Source organism: Oratosquilla oratoria, chromosome 12, assembly GCF_046742065.1.
Source record: "Oratosquilla oratoria isolate Oo_2021 chromosome 12, ASM4674206v1, whole genome shotgun sequence".
In the NCBI taxonomy this organism is placed as follows: Eukaryota; Metazoa; Arthropoda; class Malacostraca; order Stomatopoda; family Squillidae; genus Oratosquilla; species Oratosquilla oratoria.
The window spans coordinates 3,287,184-3,306,380 of record NC_134788.1 but is presented as its reverse complement, the minus strand read 5'-3'; the positions used below and the strand labels follow the sequence as shown (position 1 = coordinate 3,306,380).

At 35.6% G+C, this 19,197-nt stretch overlaps 1 protein-coding gene across 1 annotated transcript; it reads right to left on the bottom strand.

Annotated features, from left to right (window-relative positions):
- Window positions 1–1,047: 1,047 nt before the first annotated feature.
- Window positions 1,048–18,890, bottom strand: LOC143030163 (uncharacterized). Its single transcript, XM_076193325.1, has 6 exons — window positions 17,767–18,890; window positions 15,693–16,897; window positions 15,460–15,542; window positions 14,226–14,371; window positions 13,924–14,035; window positions 1,048–3,549 (listed from the first exon to the last, which is right to left on the bottom strand). The coding sequence occupies exons 2-6, from the start codon at window positions 16,199–16,201 to the stop codon at window positions 2,153–2,155; spliced, it is 2,247 nt and encodes a 748-aa protein (XP_076049440.1). The 5' UTR covers window positions 16,202–16,897; window positions 17,767–18,890; the 3' UTR covers window positions 1,048–2,152.
- Window positions 18,891–19,197: the final 307 nt, after the last annotated feature.

Genomic DNA, 19,197 nt, shown 5'->3' with positions numbered 1-19,197 from the left:
TTAGAATAGTGACCAATCCTATATGTTTCGTCTATGTCTTTGCCTGCATTTTGGGCTCCCCCTGAATTTCGTTTAGGATTGCTAATGCTGTCTCTTTTTCTTCTTTTTCTCTCATGTACCTCGCCAATCCATGTTTTTCTTTTAGTCCATATACCACAATACATTTTTTCCTATCCACTGTATCTCTGACCCAATTAGCTTTTTCATTAATTACTTGGATAATTGCGTCTTTTGCATATTCCTGCATTTGTTGTGTGTGTGCATGTGTTTTATAATATAAAGTATGAGGCATAGCCTGTTCCCTGCCAATGAAATAGACCTGAAGTAGTGGAGCCATCATGCCTGTGAGAAGAAGACCAGCATGAATTGAGCACAAAAAGATAAATGAATATATCCAGTGAGGACTGAGCCTGGCCAGCCATAGGACATGTACTGAACACCTACTACCTTTCCTCACTTCCACTGATGATGTCACTATCTGTGCACTTATGTGGGAGGCAGGTAGCTTTGTCCGTAGACATTCTAATCATTTGATTTCCCATAGGACATTTACATAATCACTAGAACGTTTGGAACGTCGAACCAGATATGTGCTTCACAACTCTCCTCTCTTACCCTGCATAAGGTTTTATCACTACATATACATACATAACATGGGCAAGAGATTATGATATTCATGGAAGGGTGTGACAATGGCAGACATGAAATATTTTATATTCACGCTAGGGCTTGACAATCCAGCTCTTGTTAGATCAAGGATTCGGTCTTTTTCTTTTTCTAACTGAATGAATTCACTAATGACCACCTTGGCCCAATTAATGTAATATGAATAACCACCATAAAGGTACAACAAAACAAGAAGATATGATATTAATTATTTAGGCTTTGCAAAAATTGCAGCCTTTCTGATATATTTCTTTAATGTTCAAATCCATGCATTTGCATAATTCATCTCTGTTGCACTGATTCAACATATTTAGAACATAGCCCAGGATGAACCATGGTCTATCTCGATGCCCTTTCTAAAAACCCAGATTCAGACATTACAAAGTTTTCAAAACAAATTCCTCAGACTTGCCAGTGGAAAGACCCCACCATATCATAAAACCATTGATGAAATCCACAATAGATAAAAAACTGAACCACTTAACATCAGATTTCAATGCATGGCGAGTCGAATCTAGGAAAAATTGCTTGAGAATCCCACAAAATTTGAAAGGAAACAGCTGGGGCTGGGATTTAGTGCCATGTTTTAATAAGATAATCACATTTCCCTTTGTAGAAAACAGTACTGATAGATCATGGATGTTGTTCACAGAATGCCAGTCCCTCAGGTCTCTCCCTTGCATTGGAAGCAAAGCTGTTCAGGGGCTTTGGAGATGGGCAAAATGAGGATAATCTTATCATTGTTCCCTGGATTACACTAGCATGGACTTAAATCAACTTTAGTTGTAAAATGTGATGATAGTTTTTTCAAGCTGCAAGGGAGGTATGCTCTCCTCTTTAGAGGATGGCTATCTACTGATTCATAACCTTCCTGTGGTGGCAAAGGGAAATTATTTTTGGAGGACTTCAGTTACATCCTGTACTAAGGTAGTGTAGACTCATTGTTTGTCAATACCTGGATTTGGGTGGCAGTACAGTTTGGCAGCTGCCTGAACATCTGAGCAGTTCTTTTCAGCAATTACCATATGTTATCTCTCCCTATGTGAAAAGGCAGAGGAAATACAGTTGAAGTTGATAGAGATCATGGGCTCAGTATAGAGTCAACATATATCCTGGAGTTGCACCTTATGGTGGAAAACAAGAGTGTTGACAAATTTTGAAGATTGGTGTCAGGGTGATCATTCTGGTATTTGTTTCACAGGAGCACAACTTTTAGGTATCCATCATAGGTCCCAATATGCCCATATCAATGCAGTTCAATTTCTTTCAATGGTCATAATAAGAACAACTACAGTAGGTACCATTTAATTTACAAGTCTGTTACATGTGGTCAACCAGTCTCATGTAACTAACACAACCATTACGGATGATGTAGTCCCTAACTCTGACTTACATAATATTTCTTACTGTCTTTACAAATCACAGTGATCTATATTGGAGGAAAATTATATATATATATATATATAAATAAACAAAATGAAATAAATTAATCTAAACTATTACTCTCTGATTTGATTTCAACTTTCAGCTTTTCCCCTATTAACATGTCATCAGGTGTATAATAAATAACAGGTACTGGTGGCAAATCTAGACTATCTGGTTCATACTTTAACACTGATGACTTTGAATTACCTGGCTGGGATTGGGCATAGTCAGAACTTGTGCTCTCAGGATCTGTTTCTGCCGAAAGTTCTTCTACACTTGAACTCAAATGATAATCTGTATGTGTTCTCATATGTCTCTTTAGACTACTTGGTAGAGAAAATGCAGCAACACAGAGTCTACATTTGTATGGCTTCTCACCTGTATGAATTCTGAAATGTCTTTTGAGATTACTCGCATGAGCAAAAGCAGCGGTACAAAGCTCACATTTGTGAGGCCGTTCACCTGTGTGTGTACGAAGATGAGCTTTCAAATGACCCGACTCTGAGAAGGAAGAGTTGCACAGAGAACAAGCGTAAGGCCTTTCGCCAGTATGAATCCGAAGGTGCACCTTGAGACTACTGGCCTGTGCGAAACTTATTTCACAAACTGTACACTTATGGGGCCTGTCCCCGGAGTGAGTGCGAAGATGCACTTTGAGGGTCCCCGATTCGACAAATGCAGCGTCACAAATTGTACACCTGTGAGGCTTTATGCCCGTGTGAGTGCGAAGGTGCCTTTCCAGATAACTTGCATGCGAATACCTCGTCTCACACATCGGACATTTGTGCGGCATTTCACCTGTATGGATCCGAATATGCTTCTTTAGACTACTCACTCCAGAGAACGCAGAATCACAGACTTCACACTTGTACGGTTTTATATCAACATGTGATTTCATATGCACTTTCAAGTCATCCACATGAGAAAAAGCGGCTTCACAATGTATACATTGCTGAACTGTTTCACCTGGGTGCTTTCCAAGATGTCTTTTGAGTTGACTTGCTTGGGTAAAAGCCGCACTGCAAAGTCTACACTGGTACGGCTTTTCGCCCGTGTGGATTCGGAAATGTGCTTTTAGGTGACCTGCACGACCAAAAGCCGCACCGCAAATGGTACATTTATGGGGCTTCTCTCCTGTGTGGATCCGAAGATGAACTTTTAAGTCACCCGCCTGCGTAAACGCAGACTCGCATTGCATACACTTGTGCGGCTTTTCACCCGTGTGTGAGAGAACGTGTCTTTTCAAACTATCTGGCCGAGCAAATGCAGCATTACAATGTATGCAAATGTAAGGCTTTTCACATATGAAGGACATCATGTACACTTTCAGTTCCTTGCTCTTCTTCACAAAATGCCTCCCCCCACACAATGGAACTATTACATTACAAGGTATGCACCAATGTGTTTTTCCTTTCCTGTGCCAGATTTTTTCCTTGCTCATTTTGACTACCCCTAAAGGAAATCATTGCATATTCTGAGGCAAGACCTTTGTTTCCTATTTTGGTAGTGAATGACTAGATTTGATTTTCCATTTTCATCAGTGGACTTTGTTTCTTTTGATGATTGGCTACATGATTCTTACTTCTTTGTAGGCTGCAGAAAATAAAAATAAAAAGTATTTTAATAATTATTTAGTACAGAAACATTTTAATCCAACTTCCTTTGGAAGTAATGAATGCTTTCAGACAAAGCAGAAAAGAAAATGTAATCACAAACTTCTCATAACTTGTAAACAAACATATTTGACAGTATATATACATATACATATATATATATATTAGATTGCAGTAATGTCCTAACACATTGGTAAAATTTAAACTTAGAACCCACTGTAGTGGAAAAAGATAAACAATGAGATGATTGTTCCTGTATATCTCGACCACTCACTGTGGTCCTCTTCAGCTGAAGAGGACCACAGAGAGTGGTCGAAATATACAGGAACAATCATCTCATTTTTTATCTTTTTCCACCGACAGTGGGTTCTAAGTTTAAATATATATATATACATATATATATATATATATGTATATATATATATATATATATATATATATATATACATATATATATATATGTACATATATATATATATATATATATATATATATATATATATATATATACATCTGTACATACATATTAAACACAGAGTGATAGATATATGGCACAAATTGGATGAAGACATTGTGTATGCAGACACCATACAAGAATTTAAAAACAAACTAGATGTTGTGAGATACAAAGACAGGTCACTACACGCATAGCTCCCCTTCCCATGTAATACAACTAGGTAAATATTATACAGTGTGTATATATATATATATATATATATATATATATATATATATATATATATATATATAATATATATGAACATACACAATGACTAAATGGGTGAAGGAGAATACCAGATATAGAAACAATGAAGAACTGTCAAGACTAGACATAATGATTACAACAAAGCCTAAAATTGTGGATAAAATGGAATACACGACACCAATTGGGAAGTGACCACATAGTAATAGAGTTCGAACTAAAAGAAGAAATTGATTTGGAAAGAAATGAGAAATACAGAAAAGGAAGACTAATGTACAACAAAATGGATTTTGAGAAACTCAGAAAATTCTTTCAAAAATTGGGAAAACTTCTTAAATGAAGAAATAAAGATAAATGAGAAATGGAATATATTGAAAGAAATTAATAAAGAAGGAATAGATAAATATGTACCAAAGCAGAAACCGGAAAGGGTGTACATTAAGTGCTAGTACAACAAAAAATGAAGTGAGGCAAACGATAGAAGATTCAATGCTTGGAAAAGATGAAAAAAAAAAAAAAAAAAAAATGGGTGAGTGGCAAATATATATCAAACTAAGAAATGAATATATGAAAATATGCAGGGAAGAAAAAGGAATATATGAAAAAGACAGACAAATGTAAGGACCAGCCTAAATTATTCTACAGGTATGTAAATGGTAAATTAAAAAATAAACAAGAAATAGTGAAACTGCGTCAAGGGAATGACAAATATATATAGGTGTAGAAATGGCTGAAATTATGAACAAACATTTTAAATATGTATCCACAATTGAAAATACACAAAATTGGGATGAAGGACAGGGTGAAATATCCCCCACAACGAAAGAAATAATTGTGACGCAGAAAGAAATAAGGCACCAAATAATAAACCTTGATGTCAGAAAATCACACTATCCAGATGGAATTGCAAATTGGATACTAAAAGAATGTATAGATGAACTATCGGACAAAATATATATGATAATAGATTGCTCACTCAAGGAAAAGTACCACAAAATTGGAAAAATATAAATGTTGTACCAATATATAAAGGGGGAGATAAGGAAGACCCAACAAAATATAGACCGGTCTGCTTTACAAGCACAATAGCTAAAATAAAAAAATGATCAAAAATAGATGGATTAGACATCTGGAAGAAAATAGCATACTGAATCCAAAACAATTTGGCTTTTGACAAGGAAGATCATATGCCACTAACTTGATTTGTTTTTACTCGAGGTTAATTGATATAATGCAAGAAAGGAACAGATGGCCTGATTGTGCTTTCCTAGATTTACAATAGGCATTTGATAGAGTACCACACAAAAAGCTACTAAGAAAACTTGAAATAACAGTAGGTGTACAAGGAGAGTTATTGAAATGGATGGAAGATTTCTTGAATGGGGAAAAATGAGGGTGGTACTAAGAGACAAAACCTCAACCTGGAAAGATATTATAAATGGAGAACAAGGTTCTGTACTAGCTCCAATAATGTTTGCCATATATATAAATGACATGCATGAAGGTGTAGAATGTTATATGAACTTCTTTGCATATAACGCAAAACTACTACAGAAGACTGAATCACTACAGAGGCCTGTATAAAGTCTGGGAATGGGGCCAAAAATGGGAAGTGAACTTCAATATTAAAAAATGTAGTATACTGGAGTTTGGAAAATGTAAAAATAGAATATCAGGGGAATATAAAATTGGTACAAAGTAAAAAAAAAGCTCGGAAAAGGACCTAGGAGTAATTATTAACAAAAACATGTCACCAGACAAGCATATTAACAAAATAGTCGGAGAAACCTTCAATTTACTAAGATCAATAAAGGTGGCCTTTGACTACTTGGATGAGGTAATGGTAAAGAAAATATTAGTCACACTGATAAGACCAAGATTGGAGCACTTTGGATTGAAACTGAAAACATAACACTAATATATATATATATATTTTTTTTTAGCTTAAGGTAGGGAGTAGAGAGCTGCCTTTGGAGGATTTTAATCTAAAGCTTAAAGTATGGGATAGAGAGAGGTTTAAGGGAGGAAATCCTGAAAGGAAAACATGAGAGAAGCAACAAAGATGACATGGATTGTTTAATATTCTATTGATAAGAGGGCTTGTACCACCTTTGCTTTTAATGCTTTTCTTATTTTCATCTAAGGAAGCTGAAAAGTTTCAGATACAAGAGAGAATGAAAAAAAAAAAAAAATCAAAGTATGGAAACATTGAGACTAACATAGGTCCAATACTGTGAATCTCTTCCTCTACATTCAACATTTACAGTTCAATTATAGAGGGCAGGATGACAATTGCTTTCTTTTTCCATTAACCTGTGGCACCAAAGGGACACTACATAAGTAAACCTGTAAAGAGCACCAACTGCAGAAGTTTCATGTAACCATTACTTTATGAGCTTCCATGACACTCCTACGGAGAGGTGCTGTAGTCCAGTGTTGCATATATATATATAGGTACCCCGGAATCCGCGCGCGGCGCCACTGTCGATCTTGTGTTGTTTTCATGGCCAAATGTTGCGGCCCACTATTTTTTGTTTAGTTCAATTTGAATGCTTCCCGCGCTTTGCGCATGCGCAAGATATTCAAATTACCTTGTTGTTTTGCAAGTGTAAGGCTAATTCTTGAAATAGAAACAATTTTTCAGCGACTTAAACGGAAATTTGGTTTTCAAACTCGGCAACATAGTTTTCCGAGTAAAAATATTAAGGTAAAGAATGTCTAAACATAATTTTAAGTTACATAAACAAGTTTTTCAACCTATTTTCTCCCAGAATTGAGAAGCTTAAGAAAATTGACTTTTGCGTGTTTGAGCTAAAAGCCCCGGAATTTAGCTATATCACCCATGAATCTGATGCGTCCAGTTCGCGTTCGATTTTGTTTACTATTACCATTGACGACCAAAAACACACAATGACGGTTTTTGCTCAAATGCATAATTTATATATAAAAATAGCATATGGTTGCATTATTTGACCTATTTTCTTTAAAATGTGTGATTTCCATGTAGAATGATCGAAGAGAAGTTACGTTTTTATCCTCTACAAAATTATCAACCGGCAACCAACGTCATTGTTTGGGTTTCGTCGGCGTTGGTTGCCGGCTGATAATTTTTCAGAGGATAAAAACGTAACTTCTCTTCGATCATTTTACGTGGAAATTATCCATTTTAAAGAAAATAGGTCAAATAATGCAACCATGTGCTATTTTTTATATATAAATTATGCATTTGAGCAAAAACCGTGATTGTGTGGTTTTGGTCGGCGTCGGTCGACTTCGGTCGGCGTTTAGCGACAGCTTCATGGTTGCCATGAAAAGGCAAATATGGAATGATGAAGATGTCTCACTTTGTTTTTGACATGCTCATGTGATTTGTTGATCCATAAAACCCAAGTATTCCGAATTTTAATAAAATTGGACCAGTGGTTTAGAGTTAATGTGTATTTCTTTACCGAAATCTTTACAAATTACCACCCTTAATTCTAACACTTTGTTATGGTAAAGTCGAGCCAAAAATGCGGGCTAAGAAAATAATTCAAAAAATCGTATCTCCCTTATTTTTCAAGCTATTTCAAAAATTTAAAAAGCATTTTGTTTCTAATAAAGTTGTCTTTCATATGCAACAATAATATAAAGGTTAATTTTTTTTTGAAAATTTTGTGGGGGTACCTAAAATATATGTTACCACCTAATCAGTATGCCCACACTGTTTTCAGACTTCATTCACAACCATAGCCATTCCAACATATCAAAGAAGCTTTGCATGCATTTCTCATCATACATAAGGTGGTTTGTCCCTATACAGGCCATGGTCTTGACACAAAAACTACAAGACAAGATTAATCTGTAGTAAAAGAAAAACCTTATATCTTCCCTTCACCATCTCTGTCTTCTGCCTACAGAGAGAAATCCTGATTAACAATGATGAACAATAACACTATACACAGGTGAACAGATGAGATGGAGGAAAGGGTGGTGGGTGGGAATGGAATGGGTGGGAGTGGGTACCTGCCTTTGACTTAACTACCTCTCTTATAAGAAAGAAAAAAATTGGTACATAGGAAGATACAGGTGAATCAAATGAACTGCATTAGTTAACATAGAGCTGTTAATTTAACTGTTAAAGAGGCACTGCTACCTAATAAAATCATCTGGTCCAGAATTTAAAAAAAAGTACCTCTGAACAAGATGGGATTAAAGAATACTGCTGATGTGGCAAATGAAACATGCCATGTTTAAGCAACTTGTTCACATGGATATAAATTTTCGATATTGCTGATGATTCTTTAAAATATCATTGATTAAGCTTACTGGCTTGTCATATGATAATCATGAGTAAATGATTATATGGTCTTCTAAAAGAATTATCTATATAATCATACTAACCTGCCATGGCTACAACATAAACAAGGAATAATGATAATAATAATGACTGATAATGATAATAATAATAATAATAATAATGATAATAATAATAATAATGATAATAATATTAATATTAATATTAATAATAATAATAATAATGATAATAATATTAATATTAATAATAATGAATAAATAATTGAACACTTATAAATAATGATATTAAAAATTATTACCAACTTTGCCAAACCTAATGTATGCTAGTATAATGATATTTACAGTAAATGAAAAACATCACATTAATCATAAATGAATCACAAATTGGAGCAGCAGTAGATTATATCAAACTCACTAATGAACACAGATGAACACTCTTTGAAATAAAAAGCAACCAACCTACTGACAAGTTTGAAAATAGTCTATGCAAGTATTCAGTCAAATTGGAGAAATTATTTACTTCGTAAAGAAATAATACTAATGATAAAATGAATGAAATTAGGTTTCTTTTATTGAGTGTCTTTGACATAGCTTCCTTTCCTCTGTTTTCTTTCTAAGTGGCAAATCAACTGAAAGGGATTCACCACTTGAGATACTCTTAATAAAATGAAATTAAGTCACTCCAAATTTCAATATTGTATAAACAAAATATAATAATGGGTGTCATTCCTTTAATCCCCCCAATCAAGTAAAATTACATATAGTCTTCTTGATTAATTATAACCCTTTAAATAAAATTTCTCTAGAAGGCAGAACAAACTAGGCTATCTGGTCATGAGACAAAACCACCTACTACATGAATAGACATCTGTATTGTTACCCTTAACAAAATTACAATCCTACATATCGAGTACACCTTACCTCGTATATTTATGGAATGTGGTGTCTTGGTAAAACGTCTACAATACATAGTATCCAAGAGAGGTAACTTGATTAAAATACGTTATCAGATCTAAGGGTTTAGAAGTTGTATATATATATTTTTTTTTTTTTAAAGAAAATAAACAGTAGCCCCAAGCCTATTCCTATGCCTATACTTGGATTGTATTTTGAATATGGCATGACAAAGGGTTACGATGGAGTAACAGAGGGGTTTAATTACATTGCTTACGATATAGTTACGGCAAAGTTAACCGATGCCATAAAGAAGGCTGTTTAAACGAAACTCGCCTTTTCGTTTCTTTCTTTCGATTCTTCCACAGCTTATCGAAGACGCCATATTTGTTTACATTGTCCTTTTTTCGGAGTTCATATCGAAGCAATGCTCTCCCCCTCCCCCTCTTCTGTACTCAGTAATCGAGATACGGCCCCATTCCATAATTTGCTCTGTTGTGTAATATCACGTAGATTTTTCTACACCCCAGCAGCGTAATCATTCGCGTATATTTCCATCTTGCTAGGCAATGTGTGTGTTAAGCGTCGTTTACACACATTGTATTAATTCCCACAGACCTAAACTTCAAGACAATACAATTCGCTAGCGACTAAAGTAATAAATTCGCAGCGTTTGTTTGACGCTGTCATAAAGTTAAATAAGTTCAACTAACGCTCGTGTGTATATCAAAAGCAGTGCCGTCTAAACCGACCTAGCAATCTAATAAGGATTTTACAAAGGATTTTACAAAGGCTGAGCATGCGACAGGAGACCTTTTGGTCCATAACTGGGCCGGATGCAAAACTATAATAATGATAAATAAATCAATGAAATAAAAATCACAATATAAATAATGATAAATTAGATAAATGCATAGGTACAGCTAAATAATAAACGACCAGGTAAATGGTAAATAAAATAAATTGACAAATAATAATAAATGAAAATCAAGCAAATGAACAGACAAATAACAAACAAATGATATAAAATAAATGGCAGTCATTGCAGCATCTTGCTTAGATGTTTATCTAAGCGAATCTCAAAGCTTCGAAGCGGATGCAAAAAATATAATAATGATAAATAAATCAATGAAATAAAAATTACAATATAAATAATGATAAATTAGATAAATGCATAGGTACAGTTAAATGATAAACGACCAGGTAAATGGTAAATGAAATAAATTGACAAACAATAATAAATGAAAATCAAGCAAATGAACAGACAAATAACAAACAAATAATATAAAATTAATGGCAGTCATTACAGCATCTTGCTTAGATGTTTATCTAAGCGAATCTCAAAACTTCGAAGCGAACTACATTGCGCTGCCTCTGCAACAGGAAGTTCACTCCATTCATACTATCCGGTTGACGAAGTTGTTTCTATCCACTTCCAAATTGAATATATTTCCTGACAGTTTGGAGACCATTATTTCTTGTCAGATTCTCATTCAGTGGTTTTATGCCCCCCATTGCCCACAGGGGCATATCACTTGATATTTTGTTGTTGTTGTCATTATTGTTATTATTCTTATTACTATTATTACTATTATTATTGCTATAATTTTTATTATTATTATTACTATTAGATTATTATTATTATTATTATTGTTGTTGTTGTTGTTATCATTATGATTATTACTATTATCATTATTATTATTATTATTATTATTATTATTATTATTATTATTATTATTATTATTATTATTGTTGTTGTTGTTGTTGTTGTTGTTATCATTATGATTATTACTATTATCATTATTATTATTATTGTTATTATTATTATTATTATTATTATTATTATTATTATTATTATTATTATTATTATTATTATTATTATTATTATTATTATTATTACTATCTTTTTCTTTTAGGAGTGTCCCTGTGGGGCTACAAGGAGAAGGATGCCTAGTCCCAATCCCCGTCCCTTTTTTCTCGCCTCTTACGATCCAAGTGGGAATACTTCGTGGCAGTATTCTTTTCCCCCACCACAGGGAATTCCCCCATCACAGAAAAATACTCAGAGAAATGGTACAGGACAGCAACAAGGGGTTGGAGGACAGTATAACGGAGGGACAGTCGTAGTATGGGGTAGTGCGAGAGGTAAATGCAATAGTGGGCAAGGGATTGGAGATGGTTAAAGAAAATGGAGAAAAGTGGGAGGTGAGCCAGCTGTTGTTTGCGGACGACACTGCGCTTGTGGCAGGATCGGAGGAGGGATTGAGGAAGTTGGTGGCAGAGTTTGGGAGAGTATGTGATGGAAGAAAGCTAAAGATAAATGTGGATAAAAGTAAGGTGATGAGATGTACAAGGGGTGAAAGTGGCAGTGGACTGGAAGTGAGCATTAAGGGAGAGCGACTGGAGGAAGTGGATAGTTTTAGATACTTGGGTGCAAATGTGGCAGGAAAAGGTGGAGTGAAGGTGGAGGTAGAATGTAGATTGAGAGAAGCGAGTAAATGCCTTGGTGGATTAAAGAGTGTAATGGGGAATAGACATTTGGGAATGGATGCGAAGAGGAGACTGTATGAAGAAGTGATTGTGCCAACAGCACTGTATGGGGCAGAAACATGGAACATAAGAGAAGAAGAGAGGAGTTTGAATGTGTTTGAGATGAGGTGTCTGAGAAGTATGATGGGGGTTACTAGGCTGGATAGAGTGAGAAATGAGGAGGTGAGGAGGAGAACAGGGGTGGAAAAGGAGCTGGGAGATAGGGTTGATGAAAGAATATTAGGATGGTTAGGACACATGGAAAGAATGAGTGAAGAAAGACTAGTAAAAGAGGTATGGAAGGCAGATGTGGAGGGAGTGAACATGAGGGGACGTCCTAGGATGAGGTGGATGGATGGGGTGAAGGGGGCTTTGGGGAAGAGGGGAATGTCTGTTGAGGAAGGACGGGAGAGGACAGAAGACAGGGGTGAATGGAGAATGGTTGTATATGGATGATGTTGTGATTGCATGAGGTGGAATGGGGGGTGAGGTAGTATGTGTGAGCAAAATTTGACGCAGCCCGAAGGGATTTCTCTCCGTCCTCTCCTTTTATGCAATGGGGGGACGGAGAGGGGGGTCGCCGATTTAATGAAGCGGCCTTGCTGTGGATGTGCTGTGTCTTGCGACACTGCTTCTGACCCAGGGCAGTGAACAAGTTGCAGGGATGACCCGTCATCCAGGAGGTGCTCAGATGAGAGGAAGGGTGGGAGGGGTGTGGAGTGTATTTAGGGATGAAATGGGTGGGAGTGTTTGTATGCCTTTCCCTTTTTGGCTACCTCCCTTGGAAGGGGGAAAAAAGCCTTGGTATATGTATGTATGTATAATTATGATAGTAATAATGATAATAATAACAATAATAACAATTATAATTATGATAATAATAATAATAATAATAATAATAATAATAATAATAATAATAATAATGATAATGATAAGTTTATTTGGCAATAAATCAAGTACATGAAATCCAGATAATGAAAAAAAACCTAATTCTAAATTAATTAAAATTGCCAAGGATAACTCAATAACGATATCTTGGCTCCTCCATCATCCAGGAGTAGCCAAGAAAAGAGGGAGGGAGGGAGGGGCGGTGAATGGGAGTGGAAAATGTGGGGATAGAATGGGTGGGAGTGGATTTATGTCTTTGGCTTTGGCTACCTTCCTTATTAGGGAAAAAATCTGTTTGTATATTATTATCATCATTGTTACTATTACTGTTATTATTATTGTTGTTATTATTATCATTATCACTATTGTTGTTATTGCTATATATATATTTTTTTTTACAAATGTCCCCCTTGGGGCTACAGAGAGTAGGGTGACATGGCAGTCACATATTATATATATAAGTTTTTCGTATATATTAATGAAATGTGCATCACTTTATTGATAAATTATAAAGATTCATGTCTTTTTGTCTGCGCAGATAATGAATAGACAATGAACATTCATCACATTTTTATTAAAACATGGGGATTTATAATATGTGCACGGGTTTGTTCTCACTCATAATGAATAAGAGACAGATGAATATATATATTCATATTAATGAAATGTGCATATATAGAAAACTCAGATTCATAGTTTATCATGGGATGACCTCTAATTTACTGGCTATAGGAACAGTTGTTGTTGGGCTGCTTTTTTTTTTTTTTTATCATAGTCTGGATTATTTCCAAGAAGTATCCAGAGAAGATGATGGAGAGGGGACAGTTCCTCATTGAAAAGGAGGATAAAGGAGAAATGGGTTGTTACAAGTGAGCAGTGTTGGATGACCTATAATGTGAGATTCTTTACTCAGACATCTACTATGAGAAGGATCAAATATTGCCACACCTCCAAGATGGCATGCACTTCTTTGGCTACTACCATGAACAAGTGGCATCATTTGTAGCTTTTCAGATAGCCACTGGATGAGGATACATCACATGAAGTGTCAAACACAAGCTAATTCTATAATATTTAAGTTATTTTTATTACTACTATTATTATCATCATATATAATTCCTTGTACATTGCATTCCATGATGTGACTAAACTTGCTTTGGTATAGAGATACAAATTTGTCAAATTCTGAGAAAATGATGAACAACCAATACCTTCAGACACTGACTAGGTTCAGTTGCCAGACACACAAGCTCCAAAACAGCCCAGTAACCCTCCAGCCCATTTCTACACACCCAGAACTCACCTTCAAGGAAGCTCCACAGTATATTGTCCAGAGACTCACTTGAAGAAAGATATACTAGATGTAGAAAGATAAATCAAGAACTACATTTAATACAGGACAGGCAGAGACACTAGAAGCCATGGAGGCATCATATGTCAGAAATTATTTGACACAAAAGTTCTCTTGACTGAGATAATCAGGTGGAAATGATTGCCCTCTGCCAAATACCCATATATAAATAAATCATAAACTGCTATCATCCATCACAAAATTTTGTTGTAAACTTCACGAAAACAACAAATTCAACAAAGCAAGAGAAGACATCACAACTCGACTTGGAAAGGAGGTTCTGTCTCAGGAGTTACGAGAGATGAACAAGCACATGCAAAACTACTGCTTGACACCACGAACAAGCTCTTCTTGGCACAATAACAAAACAGAACCGTTTAGCAAATAAATTAGACTTAGTCTTCCTCAGCAATGAACAATTCATCATGACACCTGGTATCACCCCTAGAAAGACTTCATTGAAATTTGAGAGTTGCGACTCGAAGGATGAAATAAACACTGCTGAATACATTACGGTAGATACATTTACAGTAACACAAATTACATATAACTGTGGAGTATACTCCAAACAAATTTATACAATGCAAAGGTAAATAGAACTGTATCCATTATGACATGCAAACATCTATATCCACCAGTTACACCATTCTCTAATATTCTCTTGATGGCTTTTTGTAATTACAAAAAAAATTGTGCTCTTAATGGAATAGAACACTTAAGAATCTTTGATTATGAACAAGCAAAAATGCAATTATGTAATAGGCCAATTAAATGTCACTTAAATAACTGCAGAATTGAGATTAAACCAACTAACATTTACAACTGAGAGTATGCACGTGTGATAGCTCATCTACCAAACAGGTCTATGGCAGTGGATCAACAATTAGTATTTGGAAGTACCAGCATACAGAAAAGTTAAATAATTCAAGTCACACTAGAAAGGTCTCTCAACAGCATGGGTCATCATCCAATACATGAGATCAATCTTTTCTGAAGAAGTGTGAGTCATTACATGACATTTGAAACAAGTCCTTAATGAGAAACCTGAAAAGGCTTCTTTGCTCCATGGGTCACTACATGACATCCAAGTTTACATTTTTCTGAGAAAACTGCATCGCACAGGTCACACTTGAAAGGTTCCTCTTCAGTCTGGGTCATTGCGTAATATCTGAGAGGGCTATTTTCATGAAAAAGTTGCATCATACAGGTCACATTAAAGAAACTTTTCTCAAGTGTGGGTCCCCAAATGTAGTTTGAGATGATTCTTTTTTAAGCAAGTTGCATCACACAGGTCACACTTGAAAGGCTTCTCTCCAGTGTGGGTCATCATGTGATGTTTGAGACTACTATTATATGAGAAAGCTGCATCACACACAGGTCACATCGGAAAGGCTTCTCTCCAGTGTGGGTCATCAGATGTCGTTTGAGATGACTCTTTCCTGTGAACGCTCTATCACACAGGTCACACTTGAAAGGTTTCTCTCCAGTGTGGGTCATAATGTGATATTTGAGATGACTATTTTGTGAGAAAGCTGCACCACACAGGTCACACTTGAAAGGCTTCTCTCCAGTGTGGGTCATCATGTGATATTTGAGATTACCCTTTTGTGAAGAAGCCGCATTACAAATGTCACATTTGAAAGGCTTTTCTCCAATGTGGATCATCACATGTCTATTGAGAAGATTTTTTTGTGAGAAAGCTGCATCACACAGGTCGCATTGAAAAGGCTTCTCTCCAGTGTGGGTCATAATGTGATATTTGAGAACAAACTTTCTTGAGAAAGTTGCATCACATAGGTCACATTTGAAAGGCTTTATTCCAATGTGGGCCATCATGTGTCATTTAAGACAAGTTTTTTTGTGAGAAAGCTGCATTACACAGGTCACATTTGTAAGGCTTCTCTGCAGTATGAGTCATAATATGATATTTGAGAACAATCTTTCCTGAGAAAGTTGCATCACACAGGTCACATTTGAAAGGCTTCTCTCCAGCATGGGTCATTACATGTCGTTTGAGGTCATTCTTTTGTGAGAAAGCTGCATTACATAGGTCACATTGGAAAGGTTTCCCTTCAGTGTGGGTCACCACGTGTTGTTTGAGACTACTGTTTTGTGTGAAAGCTGCATCACACACAGGCCACATTGGAAAGGCTTCTCTCTAGTGTGGGTCATCACATGCCATTTGAGAGCACTCTTACGTGAGAAAGCTGCATCGCACAGTTCACAATTGAAAGGCCTTTCTCCAGCGTGGGTCATCAAGTGTCGTTTGAGATCAAACTTTGCTTGGAAAGCTACATCACATAGATCACACTTGAAAGGCTTCTCTCCAGGGGGAGGCATCGTGTTTTGTTTGAGACAATTCTTTTGTGAGAAAGCTGCATCACACAGGTCACATTGGGAAAGGTTCCCTCCAGTGTGGGTCATCATATGATGCTTATGTGCCAGAGACACCACACCAGTTTCTCTTTATAATATAACCAATATATGGAATCTCTGTATACCTTTTCCAAGAACATGATATTTACCCTCGACCTGAAAGAAAATATACAATATAGTTGACATCTAACTTGTTGAGAGCATGTAATAGAAGTAACATAAGGTTATACAAATATTGTGTGGTATTAATCAAAAGGCAGTAAAGGAAGGAAACAACTCATATCAAAGAAGATTAAAAGAAGAAGAAATGGAAGGTTGAGCAAATACTAAAAATTATGGAGTTGTGCAGAAAAATTAGAGACTGAGACAGTATAGATTAATCAGGAAATAATAAGGTAAAAGACTGGCTGAATAGATATTGCAAAGTAATAGAGGACACAAGAATAAGAGGTCAGGGTATAATATAGGATAAAATAGCATAGTTGGAAATGAGAAATCATTGTCAAATTTTCACAGAGGACTACTACACACACTAATCAAAGATGTCATAAATCAGTGTTTGAGAGATTCACAAGTATCTAGTATTTATTTTTACAGCATATCACTTGTTTTCCAATATCTGTGAGCCCCCTCCCCTTTCCTAACCTCAGGGTTGGTGGGAAAATAAGCAACATTCTGCAGAAATACCATCAGAAGCCATTGGATAAACATATTAAATGATGATTTCTGACATTCTTTAAATACTATAATATGGCACACAGTTGGTGTAGTTTGTTGTCATAGTTATTCAGTGAAAACAGCCACTTCAAATGAGTCATAGGTAACACTGATGTACAGAAAGAAACTTTTTTTTTTATCCCAAAAACTAAAGTAGGTGAATCTAAAGGTGTTTATTATGTGAAATTCAAATATGTTTTCAGAATTTGTCTATAAGGCATGTTTTTTTTTTTTTGTGATATCACAGTTTAATCTTGTAACAAATGTGTGTCTATAATATATCAGGATGATATTACTAATGTACTGACCTTTCAAATGTAGCGATATTAGCTTTCTGGCTATATTTGGCTTCTGGAATATCTCTTCTAAATGTTCAACAGTAATCAGCTAGCAAAGAAGGGCTCCACTTTCCTTAGTACCGAGTTTCCATATTCAAAATGTCCTGGTGACCTTTTGCCATCCTCATCAATTGACTGCACCAAGAAGTGGATTTATAGGTTCATATTGGATCCCAGATGTTTGTACTAAGTCTATGCAAACTTTCTTGAATGATAACTATGCAGCTTTTTCAACATCAGCAAGCACTGCATCAAACTTTTGATCTTACATCAGTTCCCTAATTTGTAGTTCTACAAAACCACCTTCCTTGACTTTGGTAATCTTTTTCTCACACTTCTAGACCCACCCAATAATCAAAGATGTCATAATGTGTGATCCTTGCAAATCCTTTATTGGTTTCTACAGCAAATCACTTGGTTTTCATTTGTCATGGAACACCTTTGCCCCCCATCCTCCTCCACACAGAGGATTGGGGAATAAATGAATGAATTCTGGCAGAAAACACCAGAAGCCTATAAATAATTAAATCAAATGTCAGTGTCCTTCATCTTATATTGAGAAAAAATCTAGTCCACCGAACTTTACTTGTCCCTACTTTTAGCTATGTTAGGTTAGACTCCCTCCCCCTTTTTTCATTTATTTTTTTAATACTAAAAAAAGGAGCATGGGGGGAGTAGCTTTCTGGGTTATCGTTACTCAGTCAAAACAGTCAGTTAAAGTTTATTACAATTAACTTTTCGTGAAAATTTATCGGTAACCGTGGCAATCTTACTCGTAAATCACCAATGCAAGACTACATTTTGGTTAGGTTATGGAAAATACCGCGTTTTCTGGAACTTTCCGATATAAAATAGATAATTTACACATCATTTGAGCCAATGGTTCCTCTTGTGAGTCATTTCACTGTATGTGTTTGAAGTATTCCAGTTCCACACAATGTACGATATTCCTATGGTTGTTGCATGCCCAACATGCAAGAATGTGAACAAAGATTAAGTGTTTTGACAAGATTACATTTTGCCTACCTACCAAATTTGCAGTGTCCATATGCGATCGGGACTATTATCGAACAAGGCCACATAAAGTGAACAAATAGGGCAAATAACTTCTAGCATGTACACGATTTGCTTATCACCTGCATGACTGTTGTGCTTCCAAATTCTTTGTCACTTCTGGATCTCACAAATGTCCCAGAAATCTCAAAAAGTCTTTCAAGTCTCTATTATCTAAGTGCTCACATAGAATGAGAAAATGCAAAGATTTTAATAACCTAAGATTTGCAGATGACATAATCTTTAATTCAGAAAGAGCAGAAGACTTGTAAAATATTAAGAGTGATCTGCACAAGGAAAGTCTAAAAGTAGGTTTAAAAAACTGATGAGTAAAACCAAAGTAATATT